The sequence below is a fragment of the Cervus canadensis genome, chromosome 31 (assembly GCF_019320065.1).
Source record: "Cervus canadensis isolate Bull #8, Minnesota chromosome 31, ASM1932006v1, whole genome shotgun sequence".
Lineage (NCBI taxonomy): Eukaryota > Metazoa > Chordata > Mammalia > Artiodactyla > Cervidae > Cervus > Cervus canadensis.
In genome coordinates this window covers 24778976-24799113 of record NC_057416.1, presented here as the reverse complement: position 1 = coordinate 24799113, position 20138 = coordinate 24778976, and the positions used below count along the sequence as shown (strand labels likewise).

The 20138-nt window shown below is 48.8% G+C and overlaps 2 protein-coding genes across 3 annotated transcripts in view; one reads left to right on the top strand and one right to left on the bottom strand.

Annotated features, from left to right (window-relative positions):
• The window catches only part of GTF2E2 (general transcription factor IIE subunit 2), a 41539-nt gene extending 40090 nt beyond the window's left edge, over positions 1 to 1449 (top strand). The window contains exon 5 of the mRNA XM_043454323.1: positions 938 to 1449. Coding sequence (XP_043310258.1) covers positions 938 to 1054 — 117 coding nt within the window. The 3' untranslated portion in view covers positions 1055 to 1449. The remainder of the gene's footprint in view (positions 1 to 937) is intronic.
• A 4856-nt stretch (positions 1450 to 6305) lies between these two features.
• RBPMS (RNA binding protein, mRNA processing factor) overlaps positions 6306 to 20138 on the bottom strand; it is a 198420-nt gene continuing 184587 nt past the window's right edge. For both annotated transcript variants that reach the window (XM_043454307.1, XM_043454308.1), the window contains 2 exons: positions 14462 to 14563; positions 6306 to 7755 (listed from right to left, as the gene is read on the bottom strand). The gene's annotated coding sequence lies outside the window, so the exon portion shown is untranslated. The remainder of the gene's footprint in view (positions 7756 to 14461; positions 14564 to 20138) is intronic.

The window sequence follows — 20138 nt, the reverse complement described above, 5'->3', positions numbered from 1 at the left end:
TTTCTGCCGGGAGCCTGCTCCATCCCCCTGGCCTTCCTGATCTTCATCCCGCAACCTGCTTCTTGCTGGTGCCGGACTTTGCTTTAGCGCTGATCACACTCAGTTGTCCTTGGTGACGCTCAGATCCTTTAGGAACCAGATTTTACTGTCGTGATAACCCCAGATCTGGCTCATTTGGAAGGATTTGTAGCCGGATGAAGATTTGTGAATTGCCTCGTACCAGTTAACCAGCTCTCTGCAGTCCAGAGACAAAGCCAGGATGAGGGATATTTCACTAACACCCTCCTTCCCCTGGCCACCATCATGCCTTGTAGCTTGTCTTCTTTGTGACTTTTGTGTGCGTGTATTTTATTTGGTGACGTTTAGGACTCCTTTAAGGGGAAAATTTATTGCCAGTGATCTAAAAATTAGTGTGATTGCAGCACTTCATGGTTTCCTATCATTGCTCAGTTTGTTGATTTTTTTTTTTTTTAATTTATGTGATGCAGTAAAGAGAATAATACCTAACAACTCTTTCTGTGCCCATTCACTCCCCAATTTTGCTGTATCTCTGTACTTTGTTGTATTTGCTTCAGGTTTTTGTTTTACGGGTAATTAATGGTGGATAAAATTTTTTAAACCTGATAATAGAGATGAAAAACAAGAGAGCTACACTGCCTCTCTTTTCACCCACTTAGTGCCCAGCGTAGTTGTGGTAAGTTGTTGCGCCAGCCCATTCTTTCCAGGTGGAAGTACATACACTTCACTGTAAGGGAAACCGCTGGTTGGTGTTTGTGGTTGGGGGGGTGTGCTGTGGATTGGTGTGTGTGTGTGAGGTTGGGTTGAGGAACAGAGGAAAGGTTACAAAACCCTGCATCCCTTTGCTGCATCTTTCGTAAATCCTCCCTGTATCACTGCTCTGAGAAGCTGTCATTTCTGTTTTTACCTTTTCCTGTAGGCCCCAATTCAGAGAAGGAAAAAGCCTGCCTCACAGAAAAAGCGACGGTTTAAGACTCACAATGAGCACTTGGCCGGGGTGCTGAAGGACTACTCTGATATTGCTCCTGGCAAGTAGTAAACAGTTTGGTCTGAGAGCAAAGAGTTTCAAAGTCAAGATCTTCCATGTTGACGCTGGCATCTGCAGACTGACCATCTTCCTGTTCTCCTACCTAGGACCGAGGAGAGGAGCAGTTCAGTTTACAGAACTAGGGCAAATTACCAAACTTGAAGCTTGTTTTCCCTAATGGGCTAATGAGAACTGTGATGTCCCCTGTGACCCTCCTGTCACTTCTCAGGGGAGCGGCGCTCAGCATGGCGTGCAGGCATCTTTGCTATTTATCGCTACTTCTAAGTGGCTCCTGTTCCATTTTCCCTTCTTTTATTACTTTAGAACAAGTTTGCTGGTAGTCTTGAATGCAATATTTGTTTATTCCAAAAGATCATATTTATAATAAAACCATTGTAGAAGGAGCTCTAAGACGTCGGTGACTTCAGTTGGCTTCTTTCCGTCCTTGGCGATTGCAGGCGGTCTCTGAGTCCTGCAGGTGCAGGTCTGGAATGTTGTTGACGACTGTGGTCTGGGCTGTGTCACTGAGCGTGTGGATTTCACAGGTGGAACCCAAGGTGTGACTCTTGTTAGCAAGTGAAGCAGCAAAGGTACACTTGGCGTGACTTTTAATGCTTTCTTTTAAAAGGATAAGTCACTGTTTAGTCTCCTGGATTTCCCAAGTCTTGTTGTCATGCTGTTTACAGCAAGCATGGACTGAGTCTACCCACCAGCCTGAACGTCTGTGTTACGTTGTCTCAGCCCTGGTGGCGCCTGGCCCCGAGGTTCTCACTGACTGAGCTCACGAGAGCTGTTACCACATATGTAGGTTCCTAAGAATTGTCATGACTTTTGGGGACATCTGTGATCATTCCAGCATTCTACTGTAAATGACCCATTTTCCTTCTCTGCTTGTTTATGGTTTGTAGGGGCTCTTTGGGTTGGTTGATACGGTCCTCACATCAAATATTGAAGCTAGTGGATTATAGGGTTTGGTGTTCTCAAAAAAAGGCATAATGATAACCCAGAGCAGTAACTACTTTGTACACATGACAGGGAGCCATTTTGTTGTTTTAATTTTTATCCTTTGTCTTTACTTCTCTTTGATTTGAGTGTCATCTTACCTGTTTCTTATACCCAAGCCCCAAAATACATCATGAGAAGATGTGAAACTGAGACGCCTCACTGATTAATGATGTTGAGCATCTTTTCAGGACCTGTTGGTCACGTGTGTATTTTATTTGGATGAATGTCTCCAGGTCTGTTTGGGTCCTTTGCCTGTCTTTCAATTGGATTATTTGGGGGTTTGGTTTTTTTTTTTTGGCTACTACTGAGTTGTATGAGTTCTTTATGTATTATGGTCATATTGACCCCCTTATCATTGTAAGATAGATGGTTTGCAAATATTTTCTTTGATTCCATAGATTATCTTTTCGTGTTTTTTTTTTTTTTAATTATTTGCACTGGATCTTAGTTGTGGCATGCAGGATCTTGTTTTTTGTTTTTTTTTTTTAATCCATTCAATTCTATGTATTTTTATTGGAGAATTTAATCCATTTATGTTTAAGGTAATTATTGATAGGGGAGGACTTTGGACTGTTTGCATTTTGTTGTTTTCTGGCTGTTTTGATATGGGGGGGAGATAGTCTTTGCAGCAAATTGTGATAGGAACCCAGTTGTGTTTGAAGGTTGTAATAGAAAGAAGTTCTTTAGCAATTCTTCTGGGTACCTAGAAACATTTCCACGAGAAATTCAAATTAAAATCAAAGTCACGGTCTCACCTCTGCCTGTTTCTGCTGGGTCTGTGGGCTGTTTAGAAGAAGCAAGTTGGAATGGGCATGTCTGGGTGCATTAAAAGTTTAAGACCATCTTTAGTGCGTTTGATCTATAATTCATCACAATCAGCTGAGGCTTTTAGGGGATGGCTAAAAGGAATGTCTTTGAGCCCAAAGTGTAAAAAATGAACACTTGGCTGCTGCTGTCATATCCTGTTAGTGTGGTCAGATGATGGTGGGACTCAAGGGACAGAGGAGCACTTGATCCGTGTGAAGCCGTGCCTGAGCGAGAAGGCAGGGCAGCTGCTTCCCATCCCTGCTCGGTCCATGGTTCGTAGCAAGGGTGCTGCAGACATACAGCCCTAGGTTCTTTTGTGATGGGGTGTTTGAAGTCAACGGCAGAAAATAGATTTTGGGTGTGGGGATAGGGTATTTGGATTTATAAACTCACCAGTTCTTAGCAGCTAACAATGGTTTTTTGAAGCATGGGAAATGAGACTTGATGTCCCCTCTTCCTTCTAGCTGCTGCTTTTACTCGCAAAAATGATTCATTTGCGGGTGACTTTTTTTTAAGGTATTAGTGACTGTCCTTAGCAAGCCGGGTCCGCTCCTGCTGCTGTGTGGCAGGGCTGGGGTGCTGTGTGCGGCGATGGCATGATGACCTTCATCACAGGGCGCCACCCTTGGGGCTTCAGGAGAACAGTCCGCCCTTTCCCCAGGCGTGTTTCGTGGGCTTTTCCTGAGAGAATGGGTGTTCTGTGGGGGAGAACCTCTTGGAACCAAAGGACCTCTTGGAAACCACTTCTCAGGTGAGCTGGACTTTGGAACCCCCGTCCCTGCCCTGTGAGCAGGGTGTTGAGTGAGCACTTGGGGAGCAGAGCTGGAACAGGCCCTGACATCATGCCGTTGGCCTTCCTTCTGGCCATAGCTCAAGAAACAAAAGCACATTTCCCTTCATAGTGGGGTTTCCATTGGAAAGACCTGCTGGTGCTCGCAGGCCAAGTGGCAAGGCTGCTGCCACGGACCCTTTGGAAACAGGCCTGGAACACTCATCTCGCTCTCTTGGTTTGGAGATGGGCCAGCATGTTCCTGTGACTCAAACCATGTGGGTTCAAGACACTGAGAACACAGTGACTTGCCACCACCCAGAACTTTGCAGGGCTCCAGAGACCTTCAGGGCCAGCTTACCTTATGGAGCAAACCACAGCCTGACCTCGGCAGGACCATCTCCAGAAACTCCAGGTCCAGGTTTTATCTTGCACGTGAGTGTCAAGAGGCTTTGAACTTTTCTGCATCCTAGTTTTAAGGAAAAAGTACTCTTGTGTCCAGGTAAATACTAATATTTCAACCTAAGCATTATTTCCTATTCCACGTAGGTGTGTCTTTTTCCTCCAAAGTCAAGTTTGGGTTGAATTTAAGCATCTAACATAATTAAATTTGTTTGTTGTTAATTAGCATGGCAAGAGAGTTAAACTTGAAATGAGTGGTATATGTGAGCAGTTAGGAACAGGCTTCCCTGTGGTCTTGATTTATGGGCCTGTTGTAATGGTTCATGGGCACAGGGCCCTTTTCCACTCAGAAAGTAGGAAAGTGTGGTTTGTACCATGGAAGTCCGGGTGAATCAGCACCCATGGGGTCGCTCGAGAGCTGCAGAAAGAGAGCAAGATGAAGGTTCCTCACAGTATATCGGCATCTAGGAGCTTGGGGTCGTTACAGAGCCAGACCAGTCTTGAGGAGCTGAGTACCATCCAGGACGGTTTGCGGTGGTGACAGAGCTTCCCTGTGGCAGGTAAATGTTTGCCTGCTTAGAGGCTTATCAGTTAGTTGATGGCATGTGGTTTTTCAGTATCAGAGTCATGAGTTGTGATGTAGGCGTTTTGAAGACCAGTGTTAAAGATAATGTCATTAGTAACAGATACTCCTCTGCCTTCTCAGAATGTTGGACAGTTGTGTGATGTCATCAGGTGTGACAGAACAGGGGTACCAGTTGAAGAGTAAGAGAGCAGCCGTGTGCCGATACTCGGACGTCCCAGTGATGGATGGGGAGACAGTAGGGAGTCTGCTCACACTCCTAGAGCTAAGCAGGCCTGCCCGAAACACTCAGAATCAGTTGGTTCCTGTATGTCATTGTGACACAGACCCCAAGACTTGTTGGGGCATCTGCCATGCTTACTCTGTGAAAGTGGGTCTGCCATATATTCGGGTACTGGGTCCAGTGAATTTGAAGCCCACACACGATTATACTGTAAGTATGACGTACATTTTGCATGTTTTAAGGTTCTTTTCCAGATTCCTTTACTTTGTAATTTTGTTAGAGGTAGAAGGCATAGTTCTTAATTTCAGTACTACCTGCTGGTTTTATATTATAGCTGCATTAGTCCTATGTTCAGAAGCAGCAGATCTTTACTCCCAAGGGAGGATTTACTCGATAACAAAAGACAGCCTCATTATCGTTTTTCTGGATCCTACAAACTGGGACAGTATGTGTGTAAGCAGAGGGAACAGACAGACCTGCTCTTTTCTTATCCCAAGTTCCCAGTTCTAGAAGATACACTGTGTTTCTGCTCCGTGGAGTGACAGGAAATGAAGCTGGTGTTCAAGTGACCAGACAGTGGATTGTGCCTGGAGTTCACGCTGGATGGGTAGGTACTCTCTACACACTTGTCCCTTGTACAGTGATGGTGACCAGGCACTCATTTTATGAAAAAGCACACCGCAGTGGTGGTGTTCAGCCCTTCCAGGGAGGCGACCTCAGATCTAGGCTGCCTGGCTTGAACCTGGTGCCTTGGAGTGAGTGGGAAAGTCCCAGATGGGCTGAAGGTGAAGCCACGTGATCGAGTCTGTCCCAGAGCCACGACCGTGATGGGCCGTGATGGGTGTGGGCTTCAGAGCCTGGGCAGTCAGGCAGAGCTGTGCCTTCAGCCCCGGCTCCAGGGTACTGGAAGGCTGTGGCTGGTCTCCTCTGCAAAAGGTACGTGTGATCCAAGAACAGAACCTAGAATGTCAGTGCCCAGCAAGACTAGTAGCTGTTAATGGTTACTCTTACTTGGAATTGAGCACTGTGACCTCCCTCCCCCTTTCTGGGGACAGAGAACTTGGTGAGAGTGTTATATGTAAAGCATTTTATTGCTTGGCTATCAGTGCCTGTTTTATCACTTAATTGAGTATATTTCTTACTCTTAATAGTCAGTAGAAAACCACAAATGTAGGTTGCAGAGTCTTTGTAGGCTGAGGTGGATGTGCGGTCTGCTGAGTGCAGTAAAAAAGACATCAGGAGAGAGGTATGTGTCTCCCCCGTGAACCTCCTGTGGGGTCTGGAGGGCTCAGGGCTGCAGAGTCCCTGTGGGTCACCAGGCACCCACAGTAGAGCATTTGCACAGGCTCTCCCATCCCTCCCTTGGTTGCTCCGTCCAGACCTGAAAATGGGAACAAAATCTGCCACTTCCTGGATTGCAGTATGGGATGTACTTGGTTGGTCTTGCAAGAAGGAATTTGCCAAGCAGTGGTGTGACAGCTGGAATTAGCACTTTATTTTTTAAAATGACAATAGAAAAGTACCTTTAAACAGTTTATAAAAGCAGAACAGACTGTGTGGAAGTTGCTCTGTTTTCCTTGGAAACAAAGAGTCCAGAACTGTCACCATGAACCAGGTGGCGCTGGAGGCCTCAGCAGCGCTTGGGTGCACCGGGGACACCCCTTGCCAGCATTTCTCGTAAGTTTAAGAGCCTCTCACCCTTGGCTCTTGTTTGTTTTGTGATGACCTTTAAAAGCGTCTTGACACCTTGATTTCTAATAGAAAATAAGAAAACTAAAAACCCAACACCAGTTATATATAATGATTATATATAATCATTAGAACATCAAAATCTTCAGCACACTGTGAGCAGATCAATAAGAGAGCTTGTGGTCATGTTTAGTATGTCAGCAGTTAAAAATTCATAGGTCAATGTATGTTTACACACGGCTGCTCTTCCACAGTGGGGAGAGCGTGAGGTGACCCTGGAAGAGTGTCAGCTTCCCACACGGGACTGACCCGCGCATGGAGGGAGTCTTGAAGCAAGCTGACCTCTCATCATTGCTCACGCATCTTCCCTCAGGCCAGTGTGGCAAAGTGTCCCAGTGAGTACAGCGGGATTCAAGGTCAGGTTTTTAAGTGGTTCATCTGGCCTGGTGCTGCCAAGACTCAGGAACACCAGCTCAATTCAACTGATAGTCTGCAAATCGCTTGGGAGGTGGGAGGTGCCCACTGCAGCCACGTTGGCAGGGCTGGGCTCCCAAGCAGAGGCTTCCCCTTCAGACTCAGCACGTCCACTGGGGGTGTCGTGCGTCAGCGGGGCTCAACGCAGGAGCCTGCTGTTAGAAGAAAAAGGCAAGACCCAGAACTTCACAGTTTGTACAGTCACCTCTGGAGCTGCTGGGCGTGTTAAGGGTGCACCTCGATGAGGAATCTGCACCAGGCACCACACCAGCAGCTCTAACCTCTGTCACCACGTTACTTAGGACCCAGGCCAGGTAAACAGATTTCTATACATTCACCATATGATCCTGAAAATTCCGATAGTATTTTAAACCATGCCTCAAACATGCAGCTTATTTTAGAGGGAAAAAAATAGATATTTTAAATTACAAGCATTCAAAAGTCAAGCACAAAATGTGTGATCCATCCCAGTGTAAGATCATCCATCCTGTCATACTTAAAATGTTTGGTATAAAAATACTCACTCTCTTGGTTTTATCATTGACATCTTTTATGTTTCATTTGAAAATATCTCCAAACTGTACAGAAATGGCAGACCATGCGTTCACAAATAACACACTATTTCTTACAATTATACAGTGTAAAAGAGTAAAACACTTTTTATTATATATATATTTTTCTTCGAGAAAGACAGATGTGTGATAGAGGCTGTGGCAAAGTCTTGAAGGGCTCAAAACTGGGCGCGGTGTTTCTCAAGCCTGAAACAGAAAGAAGGTGTGTAAGAGGAGCTGATCTCACAACCACGGAGAGTCCTTTCTCTGAGCCGCAGGGCTGTGTGCAGACACCGGTGGATAGAAGTCCCGGCTGAGAAACCCCTGGTTGCTCCCCTTCAGAGCTGTGCATGTCATCGTCTGTGTAAACACAGAATCCACTCACTGACCCTCTCCACAGCGAGACCCTGCGCCAGAGGCCTGGTGGCCTCACAGTGGGGAGTGGGTGCTTCATTTCTATTTATCTTTTTCTCACTAGAAACCTCCTTCCCCTGCAGCTGCAAGGAAACAGTCATACTTGCTTTGTGGTAGGAAAAAGGGCCTCTGGACAATCAGCAAGACTTTGCCTCTCCCAGAGCCCCGCCCTGGTCCCAGGAGTTTCTTAAAACACATCTCAATTCTTTGTGTCTGAATTTACTCGGTGGCACTAGTGGTAAAGAACCCACCTGCCAATGCAGGAGATATGAGAGATGTGGGCTCAATCCCTGGGTCAGGAAGATCCCCTGGAGGAGGAAATGGCAACCCACTTCAGTATTCTTACCTGGGAAATCCCATGGACAGAGGAGCCTGGCAGGCTGCAGTCCAGAGGGTTGCAGAGACTCAGCACGCGAAAAGGCTGCCTTGGTTAAGTGTCCTACTCTTACTCATTTTACTTTCGTCTAGCTCCCCAGTCCCTGAGTGTGGAGCAAGAGGAAAAGATGGAATGGACGAAGAGAAACTGAAGAGCTTTGAGACGCAGGAAGTGGAAAGGGGATTTTCTTTATTTGAGGCGGCACAGGATGGGAACGTAGAAGAGTAACACAAAGGTTGCAGCAGCTAGTTGGAGTGTGCAATCCAGTGTTACCATATCATCTGTGATAAGAAGAAAACTACAACCCAGGCATCACTGGATGGTTGTTTTTTTTCAAGAGAATAGAATTTAGAATTGACCAGCAAGGAACCAGAATCGGTGGTGCCATCAACGTCAGGCATGAGTGAAACTGCACCTTGCCTTCATCTCCTGCTGCTGATCCTTCAGTTCTCTGCCCTCCTCCAGGCAGTCCTGTTCTTACCTGTACTTATCACGGGGACTGTAGGGTGAAAAGTGTTTTCTCTGCATTGTTTGTGTGAAAAGTATTATAAACCCACTACAGTACAGTACTGTTGTGTTACTTGGGTACCTAGGCTAACTTCGTTGGACTTAAGTTTCACTTCAAGAGTATGTTTCTTGTTTGTATGTAGGGAACTTACTGTACTGCCCTGTGTTAAGACTTTAGGAAAACGTATTTAGCAAGGAATCCTGAAATTAGAAACAAATATAAACACTCTCAAACATAGCTGATAAGATGACCTTAATATTCCTATCTAAGCCAGATCTGTACTAGGACCCAATATATCTTGTCACCACCTAGTTTTTGGATGACAGAATAATAATGAGCCACAAGCCGTTAGACTGAATGCAGCAATCACGTACCTAGGGATCATGGGAAAAAGTCCTCGAGGAGAAGGGTGTTGATTTCGAATAGTGACATGGTTCTCTGAAGTTAGAATAGCGCTTACCTTGTCTCTTCAGCCTGTTGCAACTATTAACCAAGGGACGTGCTAAGACTGACGATTAGAGAGAGAAAAGTGTGTGGCCCCCTTAGGTTGAGAAATACTTCCAACTTAAGCTCGGCGATCCCCACCTCCTCCCTCCACTTTCTGGGAAACAGGACTTGTGCAGCAGGAGGAGGTGCCCTCCTCAAGGAAAACCCCACTCTGATTCCTTTGCTTCTCTCACTGCCCAGCACAGTACCTACCGCCCCCACCACTTGCTCGATGATGGAGGAATCTAAGTGGGCAAAGTTTAACGCTTGCATAATAGGAAATCAGAAACACAAGAAGCAAAAAAGTCATCCATATTCACGAGCAGTTTGCTGGCTTCTAGGTCTTTGTGTATTTTCACAACTAAGCATCCACTTTTACATGATTAAGATCATACAGCTATCATGCTTTTTCACACATCACGAATATCTACCAAAGTACCAAAGCTACGCGATTTTGATAACGAAGAATATACCAGTACATCAACTTCATCTGGAAGGATCCGTCCTTAAACCACATGTCTTCTGCCCCCTGAATCTTTCTACCCAGTAGAAATCACGATTGTGTCCAGGTGAACAGCTGGAAGCAGCCCTGGGGTCGGGACCGTCACAGCAGCTGCCGTTCCCTAATGACCTGTCGCGCTTAGGGCCTCACACCCCCATGTGATCTTCGGCCCTCAGTCTGCCCAGGGAGCATCCCCCGCGCCTACCCCACCTCCCAACCTTTGTCCACAGAGGAGGGGAAGCAGCTTCAGGAAACTGGAGGCAAGGCCAGTTTCCTTCCTCCACACTCTGGGCTCATCAGGCCTGGAATGACAAGTCCTACGTCATTGCAAACTTGGCCCCGCACCAGCAACCCAAGCTGCGGACATGGGTTGCAGAAAAACCGATTCTAAGGAGCAGCAGTTTCCACTTCAGAACAACTCACCAGGACTGCAGCGGGCAGCCCCAGGGCCCTGGGACCCTGAGGGGCCTGCAACGGATGGCAGACTCTGGCAGCCTGCTGGCTTGGAGAGCAGCCAAGACCAACGGCCTTCAGGGACTGCGCAAGCAGGCGGACGACCCTTCCATGGTAGGCCCACAGCTTTAGCCCCTGGAGGCAGAGCCTGGCTGGTCTAGGCCTGCTGCCTCTCGGGAGCTGAGGCCACCTTTGAGAAGTGCACCGTGCCCACTCTGGCATCTTTCTGGTTCCACAGCCAGCTCCCCCCATTCCACTCACCTTTGTGCTGGATGTTTTTACTCAGACTCACCACCTTGCCTTCACATACCCCACACTCTGAGGTCAGTCTGTCACCCTGACACCAACATTACCATCTGGGTTCGCCTCACCTGGTGTATTTCCACTTGATTCTTCATTTTGCTTTGGCCAGCCAGATGGCAGTTCCTAAAGCACCACCGCCCCCCCACCCCCCAGATTTTCAGTGCCTCCACAAGACCCTCAAAAGCTTTGTTAAAATCCCCTTTCAGTGCACTGGGAAGACCCAGAGGAATCGGGTGGAGAGGGAGGTGGGAGGGGGGATCGGGATGGGGAATACGTGTAAATCTATGGCTGATTCATATCAATGTATGACAAAACCCACTGAAATGTTGTGAAGTAATTAGCCTCCAACTAATTAAAAAAAAAAAAAAATCCCCTTTCAGCAAGACCATGCTGTCTGTATTCGCACCTCCTCCCTTCTGCTAGTGTATCTTCTGCACACACAGACCCTCCCTCCTATCTTTCAAAACTCAGCTGAAGCCCCACTTCCTCCAGCCTTTCCTGGTCCCTTCAGGGCTTTCTCAGCTCTTCACAGGCACTCTCCCCATCCAGACCACTTACTCAGATTACACAAGGATCACCTTGGATTATTTTCCTCCCTCTACTCCAGACACAGTCACTTGCACGTGGCAAAAATGCAGACACTTGGGACGCGAGAACAAATGAAAGCAGAACGATGGGCTGTGAATGGGGAGAGGCCCAGAGACGTGAGCTCCTAGACTTGTTGATGCTGGGGCTGGGCTGAGAGCAAGGACGTGCCCGGAGCCCATGCGGAGCTCTGCACGCTGGCCCTGGGGGTGGAGCGGGAGTCACCACAGGAAACGGGGACTGGGAAGGCACCCGCCCAGCTTTTCAAGACAACAAGCCCACCTGGCTTCAGGATACCCTGTCCCCTTGCCGGGTTCCTGAGCAGAAAGGTGGATGGAGCTGGTTAACCTAGGCTGAAAGACGGATCTTTTGGAGTGAAAAAGGAGAAGGAAGGGGGTGCGAGTCGGTAGCTTCCTGAGGTTTTCCGTAAGTGCTGGGTAAAGGCCGCTCTCACATGGGAAAAGAATGTGTCCGCGCTGCCATAGCTGTTCCAGACTGAACAGAAGGTCAAAGTGTGGCTATTTCAGTCCCTGTAAACAAGGAAGGGGGTTTAGCTAGAAACGGGAGTTCAAACCCTGGAATGTATTAACAAGGACACTTTAAACGCGGCAGAGACCTCCGGGAACACAGCACTGGGGTGGCGGTGGAGGGGAGGGGGTCAGGCCCCGCTGTGCAGACAGCAGACTCTCCTCACAAAGCCTTTCCTGAGAGGGGGTCAGCCGCGCCACGTGACGGGGTAAATGGGAAGACGATGTGAACCACGTGGCACCCGCCCAATTTGAAGGCAGTGGAGAATGTCTCCCGATTCTAAAGCAGCTCCCTCTAGCTGTGTGTTCCGCAGCGCTGGGGACAGCTGCTGATGTGCGTGGGTCCAGGGCCGCCCTGCTGGCGGTGGTCAGAGCCGTGACCCGGGAGGGGCTGCTCTCCCCAGAGGTGATGTGGTAGGTTCAAGTCTATTGATTCAAGCACCTTACGAGCTTTTTGTTTTTTTCCTCCCAGCAGTAAGAAAATCCTGTTTTCTACCAATCCATCCCTATATACTTGACCTGTTTCCTAATGATACCCAAGAGTTTTTCTAACATTTGTTCATTTTTACTAAAAGTCAAGTAAGGAATATTCCCTTCTACCCAAATCCCAACACCATATGACTAAGGTTTCTAATTAATGAGTGGTTTAGTTTTCATTTTCTGTCAGCTTTTTTTTTTAATGTTCATACTAATTTGTAATAAAAAGACTAGTTAATGTTTAAAAAGGGTCAGTCGAAACATCCCCGGTGGTGCAGTGGCTGAGACTTTGCGCTTCCAACGCAGCGACCAGGGTTCGCTCCCTGGTTGGGGAACTAGATCCCATGTGCTCCAGCTAGGAGTTAGCATGCCACAGCTAAAGATCCTAAGTAACGCAACTAAGACTCCGTGGCACAACCAAATAAATATCACGAGATAGAAAGCTTCACAGTCTAGAGTCTCCAGGGACCAGTCTTCTGTGGTTAGGAACTCTTCCCTAACCTAAAGACGCAGCCCCACTCCATCTGTGCAGCCACTGCCCACGGGAACAGCGTTTGGGCTGGCGGCCCCACTGTGGGAGACCCTCCCCTCCGCCCAGGCCAGGACTACTTCTGCAGGGCTGGCTGAGCTGAGCGGGGAGGTCTTGTAACTCCCTGGGTGGCCCTGGGACCCAGAAGCCTCACCAGGAACAGGGCTAGTGCTGCCGAGCTGCCTCCCGCGTCCACACTGGCACCGCCCACTCACTCAGGTTCATCTGTGGTCAGACTCCCAGCTGCCTCACCCCAGGACCAAGCCCTGGTTCTCCTCCCCCTCGTCACCAGGCCCTCCCACTGTCCACGGAGTCACCACACGCTCCAGCTGCGTCCTGACGGGGCTCATCTGTTTGTGCCCCAATTACTGAAGTCTGGGTTGATTCATTGCACTAAAAAACGTAAAAACAAAAAACCTACTCTAACCTGCTTCTAAAGTTATATATGGATGGCTTTCAACTGGTCCTTAAATTTCCCCAGAGTCGGGGAGAAAGCAAAATAAAATCTTGTCTTTTTACTGAGTGGTAACATCAATAAGAATACCGTGGGTACTTCCATTAAGGACCATGACAACAGGAAAATCTGACCAATCAGAAGCCTGTACAACTGGTGGGTCTCTGTCGACTTTCCCCAGTGATGTGGGAGAAACGTTTACCTGTTAGCAAGTTTGGTTAGTCTCTCCTGCATTGCGGGCAGATGCTTTACTGCCTGAGCCACCGGGGATGCCCCAGGTTAGTCTGAGAAACAGAACTCACTGGGGGAAGAAAGACCCCACGTGCTGGAGGCCAGCTCCCCGCACGGGCACCACACACCCCTCTGGAGGACAGGAGAGGGGGTGTTCTGAGCACGTGCTTGCTCACCTCCCAAATGTGGTAATGACCTCCTAGGCCCGACTGCCCGATTCTCTGTCCTTAGCAGGAATCGTGTTCTCCTTCTGACTCATCTTTGCTTTATAGGCCCCTCACAGGGATGCAGTCTGCCACCTTATTTGGGCTGAGCCGTAACTGCGGTTGGCTTGCCCCTGGCATTCCTGCTGTCCTAGGTCAAGCTTTCCAAAAAGACTGGAAGCCCCACGGCACGGTTCGCCTCTGGGAACTCTGCTGCACGATGGAGATCTCACTGCACGGCTACAAGCAGAACTGAGCAGTGACAGCTGGTATCGACGGAAAAGACGGACAAGTCACCCAAATCTTCACCACCAGAAAAGCCCCACAGTTTAAGAGGAATCCAGTGAGATTCCATTATGGTTCAGTCACGCTCAAGGCCCATCATCGCTCTATTTCTGAAAAGGCTCATCAAAATGTCTCTTGAGTCATAAGAAAGGACTACACTATATTTAGCATAAATGGATTAATAAGAGGGATATGCATACTACATCTGAAGATTTCCACCAAAAGTGTTAATTTAAAAAGAAAAAGGCTTATAGTTAAGTTCCCTTCGGTGCACGATCTCATCCCCGGATGCTGCCGGATGAGAAGTGTCGACTCTCAACCAGGCATAACCCAGCAAAGCTCTGAGGACCAAGCACTGAGCCACACGCTCTTAACCTGCAGAGCTCACCTGCTCTCCTGGGACGACGTCTCTCAGCAGGCGGCGGCCGGAGCAGGTGACAGAGCTCGCCCCGATCCCGAGCACCCACCCCGCAAGGGAGGCTGGTCCCGACCACACTGCTCTATCTACACGGTCGTGCCCGGCCCAGGACACGCTGCTTCTCGGGAGGAACTGTTCAGCCAGCCTCGCCTTGGAACTCACCAGCACGCTCCAGTTTTGTAGAACAGCTCGAGAACAGTAGCCACTTGAAGATTGCATTAATACCCACAAGACAGATTGCAGCCACCATCACACACCTGGAACCTGGGGTGGAGAAAAGAGCAGCCGTTAATACCAGTGTCATCCACGCTGGCTGGTTCCGAGGGCAAAGAGCTGAAAGGCAAAGGCCCCAGCACCAAAGGCCTCTGCCTGCTGAGCCCGAGGACAAACACCGCTAGGAGTGACCAGGGTCACAAAGGGCCCATGATGCGGTGGAGTGGAGGAGCCTCTGCGGGGCAGGGGTGAGGCGGCCGGCAGCAGAGGGGGGCTCCCTAATAACTAGGCCAGTGGGGAGGGCACTTGGAGAAAGGGGTGCCCTTCAAGAGTACCAGGGTGTAAGCTCCTCAGGGGCAGACTGGCAGGGCCTCTGCACACACATCCCCACAGGCTAGATCCCCAGGACTGGCCAGAAGCCTCAGGTACCCCGAGAGGAGGAATCCGAAACCAACTCCAGGGGCCACCCCAGACCCCAGGGTCAACTCTGCTCAGCCCAAGGCCAAGGAGCCACCCTCCAGGAGAACCACCTACTAGAAAACAAAAACCCAAAGCAAACACGTGTGAACATACATCCTGCTATTCCCAAGATCGGAGAATTTTGAAACACTTAAAAGAGACAGAGCATCAGCAGGCCACACATTTTTGAATGTTCTTCCTGCAGGCATGGCTGCCTCTGAGCCGGCTGGTTTCATCAAGAATTTCTGGTGCTGAGGAAGCCCAAAGGAATGGCCCACGTGGACCCCAATCCCCACTAACGTTCCTCAAGTTCTCAGCACTGCTATTCTTCCTAGGACAGAGCACCTGCTCAGGCTGGCTGCGTGAACCAGAGGTCGACTGTACAAAGTTGACCCCAGGAGGCTGCAGGGAGACCCATGCCCTGCACTGAAAGGTCACCTTCTTAGGGCATTTCTCTTCTCAGAATCAAGGGGGCGGGGGGAAAGTTCTCCCCAGAATGTCACTATAAAAAACATTAAAAGATGTGATTCTACTTCCCTAGTAAAACTTGGGTTATCTGAGGACAGAAAAATATTCACCCTGCAAACAAAACGTCTCCACTCACCCAACTTTCCCTGGCCTTGTCCACACTTGCCAGGCGAGGAAGGAGGGAGACCCAGAGAGGCCCTGGGGCGGCCAGACCAAGGCTGCATTTTTGGGATGCTTGTTGTTTAAGAAATCATACTGATGACCAGATGCCACTCAGCCTCTGGACTGAAGCTTATCGTGATGACTCAGGTCTGGTGATTTAAGAGTCCTGGGACCCTAGCTTCTCGCCCCAGGTTCTGGGACCATGGGGTTTTTATCAAGCCGCTCTTTGTAGTTGTTAACGTCAGCAAATCTTGTCTGCACACCGGGCGGGCAGACAGAATGCATGGGACAGAGTCTGCTCTGTAGACACCCCAGGAGATGACTCCCTAAGGAACACAACAGAAGGGAGTCCCAGGCGTTCAGCTTTAACTTTATGGGGAGCACATGGGCCTTCTGAACCTGCACCTTCAGCCAAGAGGGGCTGATGGTGTGAAGGGTCGGGGCAGAGGTGCAGGTGGGTTCCTGCAGGCGGCCCTGCCCTGCGCCTGTGGGGCTGCCCAGACTCAGTATTCTGCTCTCCGTGAATGTCTTCTAGGGACCGGACTGGCAGCTCCCTGGTGCGTGTGCTCAGGGGTCTCCCAGCCAGAAATAGACTATGGACGAAGGGTGGGGTGGGGGCGGTCACACAGTCTGGGTTTGCAGATGAGCTGGTGAGCAGATGCCTGGTGTGTGTGAACTCCCAAAGCTGGAAGGGACGGTTCGACCCCAGTACCTGGCAGGAGGCAGGTTCTCAGGCCCATCCCTACTTTTTAATGCACACAGGAAGCAGAACAGACCAACCCCAGACTTCCAGGTGGCGAAAATCACAACCAGGGCATGTAGAGACCCCTCTCGGGGCAGGGCTCATGAACTTGGGCCTCCCAGGTTCAGGAATGCCTGCAGTGCTTTTAAGCGTCACCTGGCTCAAGCCTGTTCACTTTGATTTAGCAAAAGGGGAGGTGAGCAGAAGAGGAACAGAGAAGTTAAACTGTTCCCTAAACTTGAGTCAAGTGAGGTTTGTTCTGGGGCTTCCCAGGTGACACTAGTGGTAAAGAAGCCACCTGCCAATGAAGGAGACCTAAGAGACTCAGGGTTCCATCCCTGGGTCGGAAAGATCCACGGGGGGAGGAAACAGCAGCCCACTCCAGTATTCTTGCCTGGAGGATCCCAGGGACAGAGGAGCTGGGCGGGCTACAGCCCATAGGGTCACACACTCGGGGCAAGACTGAAGTGACTTAGCAGGCATGCACACCCAGGTTTGTTCTAGAAAAGGAACCCCATATAAATATGGGCGAGCTTTCATCTCTGCTCCTGTGTACAAGGAAGCACCTGCTACCCTTGACTTTTGCCTTTTTTTCTTGTTCTGCATTTTTCCATTAGCCCTTCTCACCACCTGGCCTACTGTGTTTCAGTATTTCTTACTCTTCTCCCTGTTGTAGAATGTCTCCACCAAGGCAAGGGTTTTGTCTGCTTCTGTCCACTGCTGTATATGCAGCACCTAGACTAGCCCCTTATGCCCTGCAGACCTTCCCTGAATATTGACTGTGTTAATCTGCTTCAGTGTGATTGGAAGACCTTGGTTCACAGAAGAAAGGGAATGGCCCTGGGGGCTCTTCTAGGGAGAAGGCGGGCGTGATTGCAGGAGCCACAGCAGCTATCAGGGCACCATGAAGACTCTGCCCTTCCCACCCTGCTGAACTCATAGGTTCTGCCTGGATACCCAGCTCCTGGACTCTCTGGATGATAGCCATATACCCAAGGCTCTCCTGTTCACAACCAAAGACAGATGAGGCCATTCCTCCTTGAAAGTCAACAAAATGAACAAACAGCTTCAAATCCAGCTTCGTTATCTCTCTTGCTGTGTCCTCCTCTGATTTGGTGAGGCTATAACTACATGTGCCTATAGTTTCTATGCTGTGGTTTTGGTCCATGGCCAGGAAAATTTAATGAGTTTCTAATGAACACCCTCCCACATCCACTCCAACTCTCTTTCTTCCCCCTTTTTCCTGATTTATTTAATTATATTTGGAAATGCAGGAAAACTGCATATCCAGGAACTCCAACCAAGAAAACTGCGTAACCCTTATTCCTTCTAAGGATTGACTACAGACTTGCTTGAGTGTCCTATTCTCAAACCATCTGAGAAATTGATCACTTCCACTCAGTATTATGTATTCTGGGATTCTCTACCACATGGCTGAACCATCAGCCAAACTCTGTAGTGAGGTACACACATTGCAACCAGACTAAACATCATCTGTCAAGCAAGATGTTGAACAAATTAAAGAGTCAATAACACCCAACCACGGAACAACCACTCTTCTAAAGGCCTTAACTTACGCCACTGATGGTGGTCCACACGCACACGCACCTCCTTAGGAGCATCCTGAGTGGTAATTCTCCTTTCACTCTGAAATGTTTGTCCATGGCTCTTGCCCATTAGAACTTAAGCTCTTCGGGGGTACAGACCTAGTTTCACACATTTCTACATCTATCACATGGGAGATACATAACACGTGTTTATTTAAAGAATAGAGAGCTCATTTATTTTTCTAGTCACCAATTTCCCTTTAGAAGTATGAGCTCAGCGTGGGTCAATCAACAACTGAGATGTATTAACATGTCTTTTGTTACCCAAATGTTCAATATTCACTTACATGACCAACCACTGTGGCCACAGGCATTAGTTTCTGCAACACCACCCCGACTCCCAGTCAATAATGTGTTTAAAAAATCCTTGAGGGCCCCCTGGGGGAATAGGCCTGAAGTCTTCAGGGTCCAGAAGAAGGCAGAAGTGACAGCCGGTCTGCTCCCAGGTCCTCGTGTCTGACACCAGATGTCACTCCTGCTCCTATTCTGGGGCCATTGTTCCAGGCGGGAAGGAAGCCCTTTCCATTGAGAGCAGGAAGGCCATGTGGGTCACCAGTGGTGACATGGGTGGCACTTAACCTTCACTTACCCTTTTCAAGAGACTCATTCCGCTAGAAAATGTTTGCCATTTCATCGGCACCACTGTTTTCAGTTCTAACTTACATTTCCCTGCGATTACTCAGCCTGGATTATTAGCTGTCTCGGAACGGGCTTGGTCCAAGAGACTGGACGGAGCCTGAGTAATGGGGCCCTGCTGAGCTGGTCTAACTTCAGGCGGGACGGGAGACTGCAGCCCCAGCCGCACTTCGGTGTAATGAGCTCAGGGATCTGTCTGCCTCCCTAAGCACCTCCTCACCCCACTCACGTCCCCCAGACCCCAAGGAAGGCACCTGGCCCGTCGCCCAAGTTTATCTCAGAACAAATGATGCAGCCACAGGAGACGTGACATCTTTATGTGGATCTGACAGTGTTTCAGAAGTCCTACTTCAAGGGCAGTTGCCGGGGGATAGGAGGGCAACTGCCAGCCCTTCCCTGGTGCCCACGCCGCCACTAGGTCTCTGGGGATGGAGGGAGAGCTCTTCAACTGCTTACCGATCACGTCTTCCCTTTGTTCTTTATAAACACTTAAAGCAAAATCCTCCCTTAGGCCCTATGCCGCCATCACCACCTTTCGCCAACTGGAATTGCCAGCATCTCACACTGCAGACCAAGCAGCTCAACACTGCCCTCTGCTAAGGGCCCCGGGCGGCCCCCGCTCCCGGTCCCTCTTCACCGGGGACAGGCTGACTCCTGACAGTCGGGGGAGCCTTCAGGTTCTGTCCCACTGGCCTCCCCTCTGACGTCACTCATCTCCTCAACTGTTAGCTAATGCTAAAAAAAAAAAAAAAAAGCCAGATCTACATTCCACTCCATGATCTCTTTCATGAGGATCACAGTTTCCGGTTTTCTTACCCTAGACACCTCTAGGTGGATGCCTACCAGCCTCCAAACATTAAGAGGTAAACACAGTCATGAGAGAGAGAGGTACGTGGGGACAGTGCCTTCCGGAGCTTGTAACATGACCATGCTGGACCCGCGTCACCTGCTCAGGGAGGAAATTCCCACAGAACGGAATGACTAAGGCTTTTCAGAGCAAAGACACAATGGCTGGGGATATATAAATCAAGTGTGAAAGTTAATTATGGGGTCTTCCCTGGCGGTTGAGTGGTTAAGACTTCACCTTCCAATGCTGCGGGTGCCTGTTCAATCACTAGTTGGGAAGCTAAGATGCCATATGCCTCATGGCCAAAAACCCAACCCAACCAAAAAACCCTTCTATAAAACAGAAGCAGTATTGTTAATAAATTCAACTTTAAAAATGGTCCACATAAAAAAAACATAAAATTTAATTATGGGCATGCATATCGATATGAAATTCTGTACAGATTAGAAAATTCTGTACTTAAAGGGACTCTGGAACACCTCAAAACTTAAAATTTGTGTTTTCAGGCAGGGAAAAAAAGTCTCCCTTAAATAACTAACTTTAAGATGTCATAAAATATTTTAAAGGAACATTTTAGGTATCTACCATGAACATTTGAAATACAATTGTCATTCAGTAACATTACCATTTCATTCAAGTGTATTTTAACACACAGAGAAGAACATCATTCCAGAATAAAGGACAAATACAAGTAGCTTCAAGGGA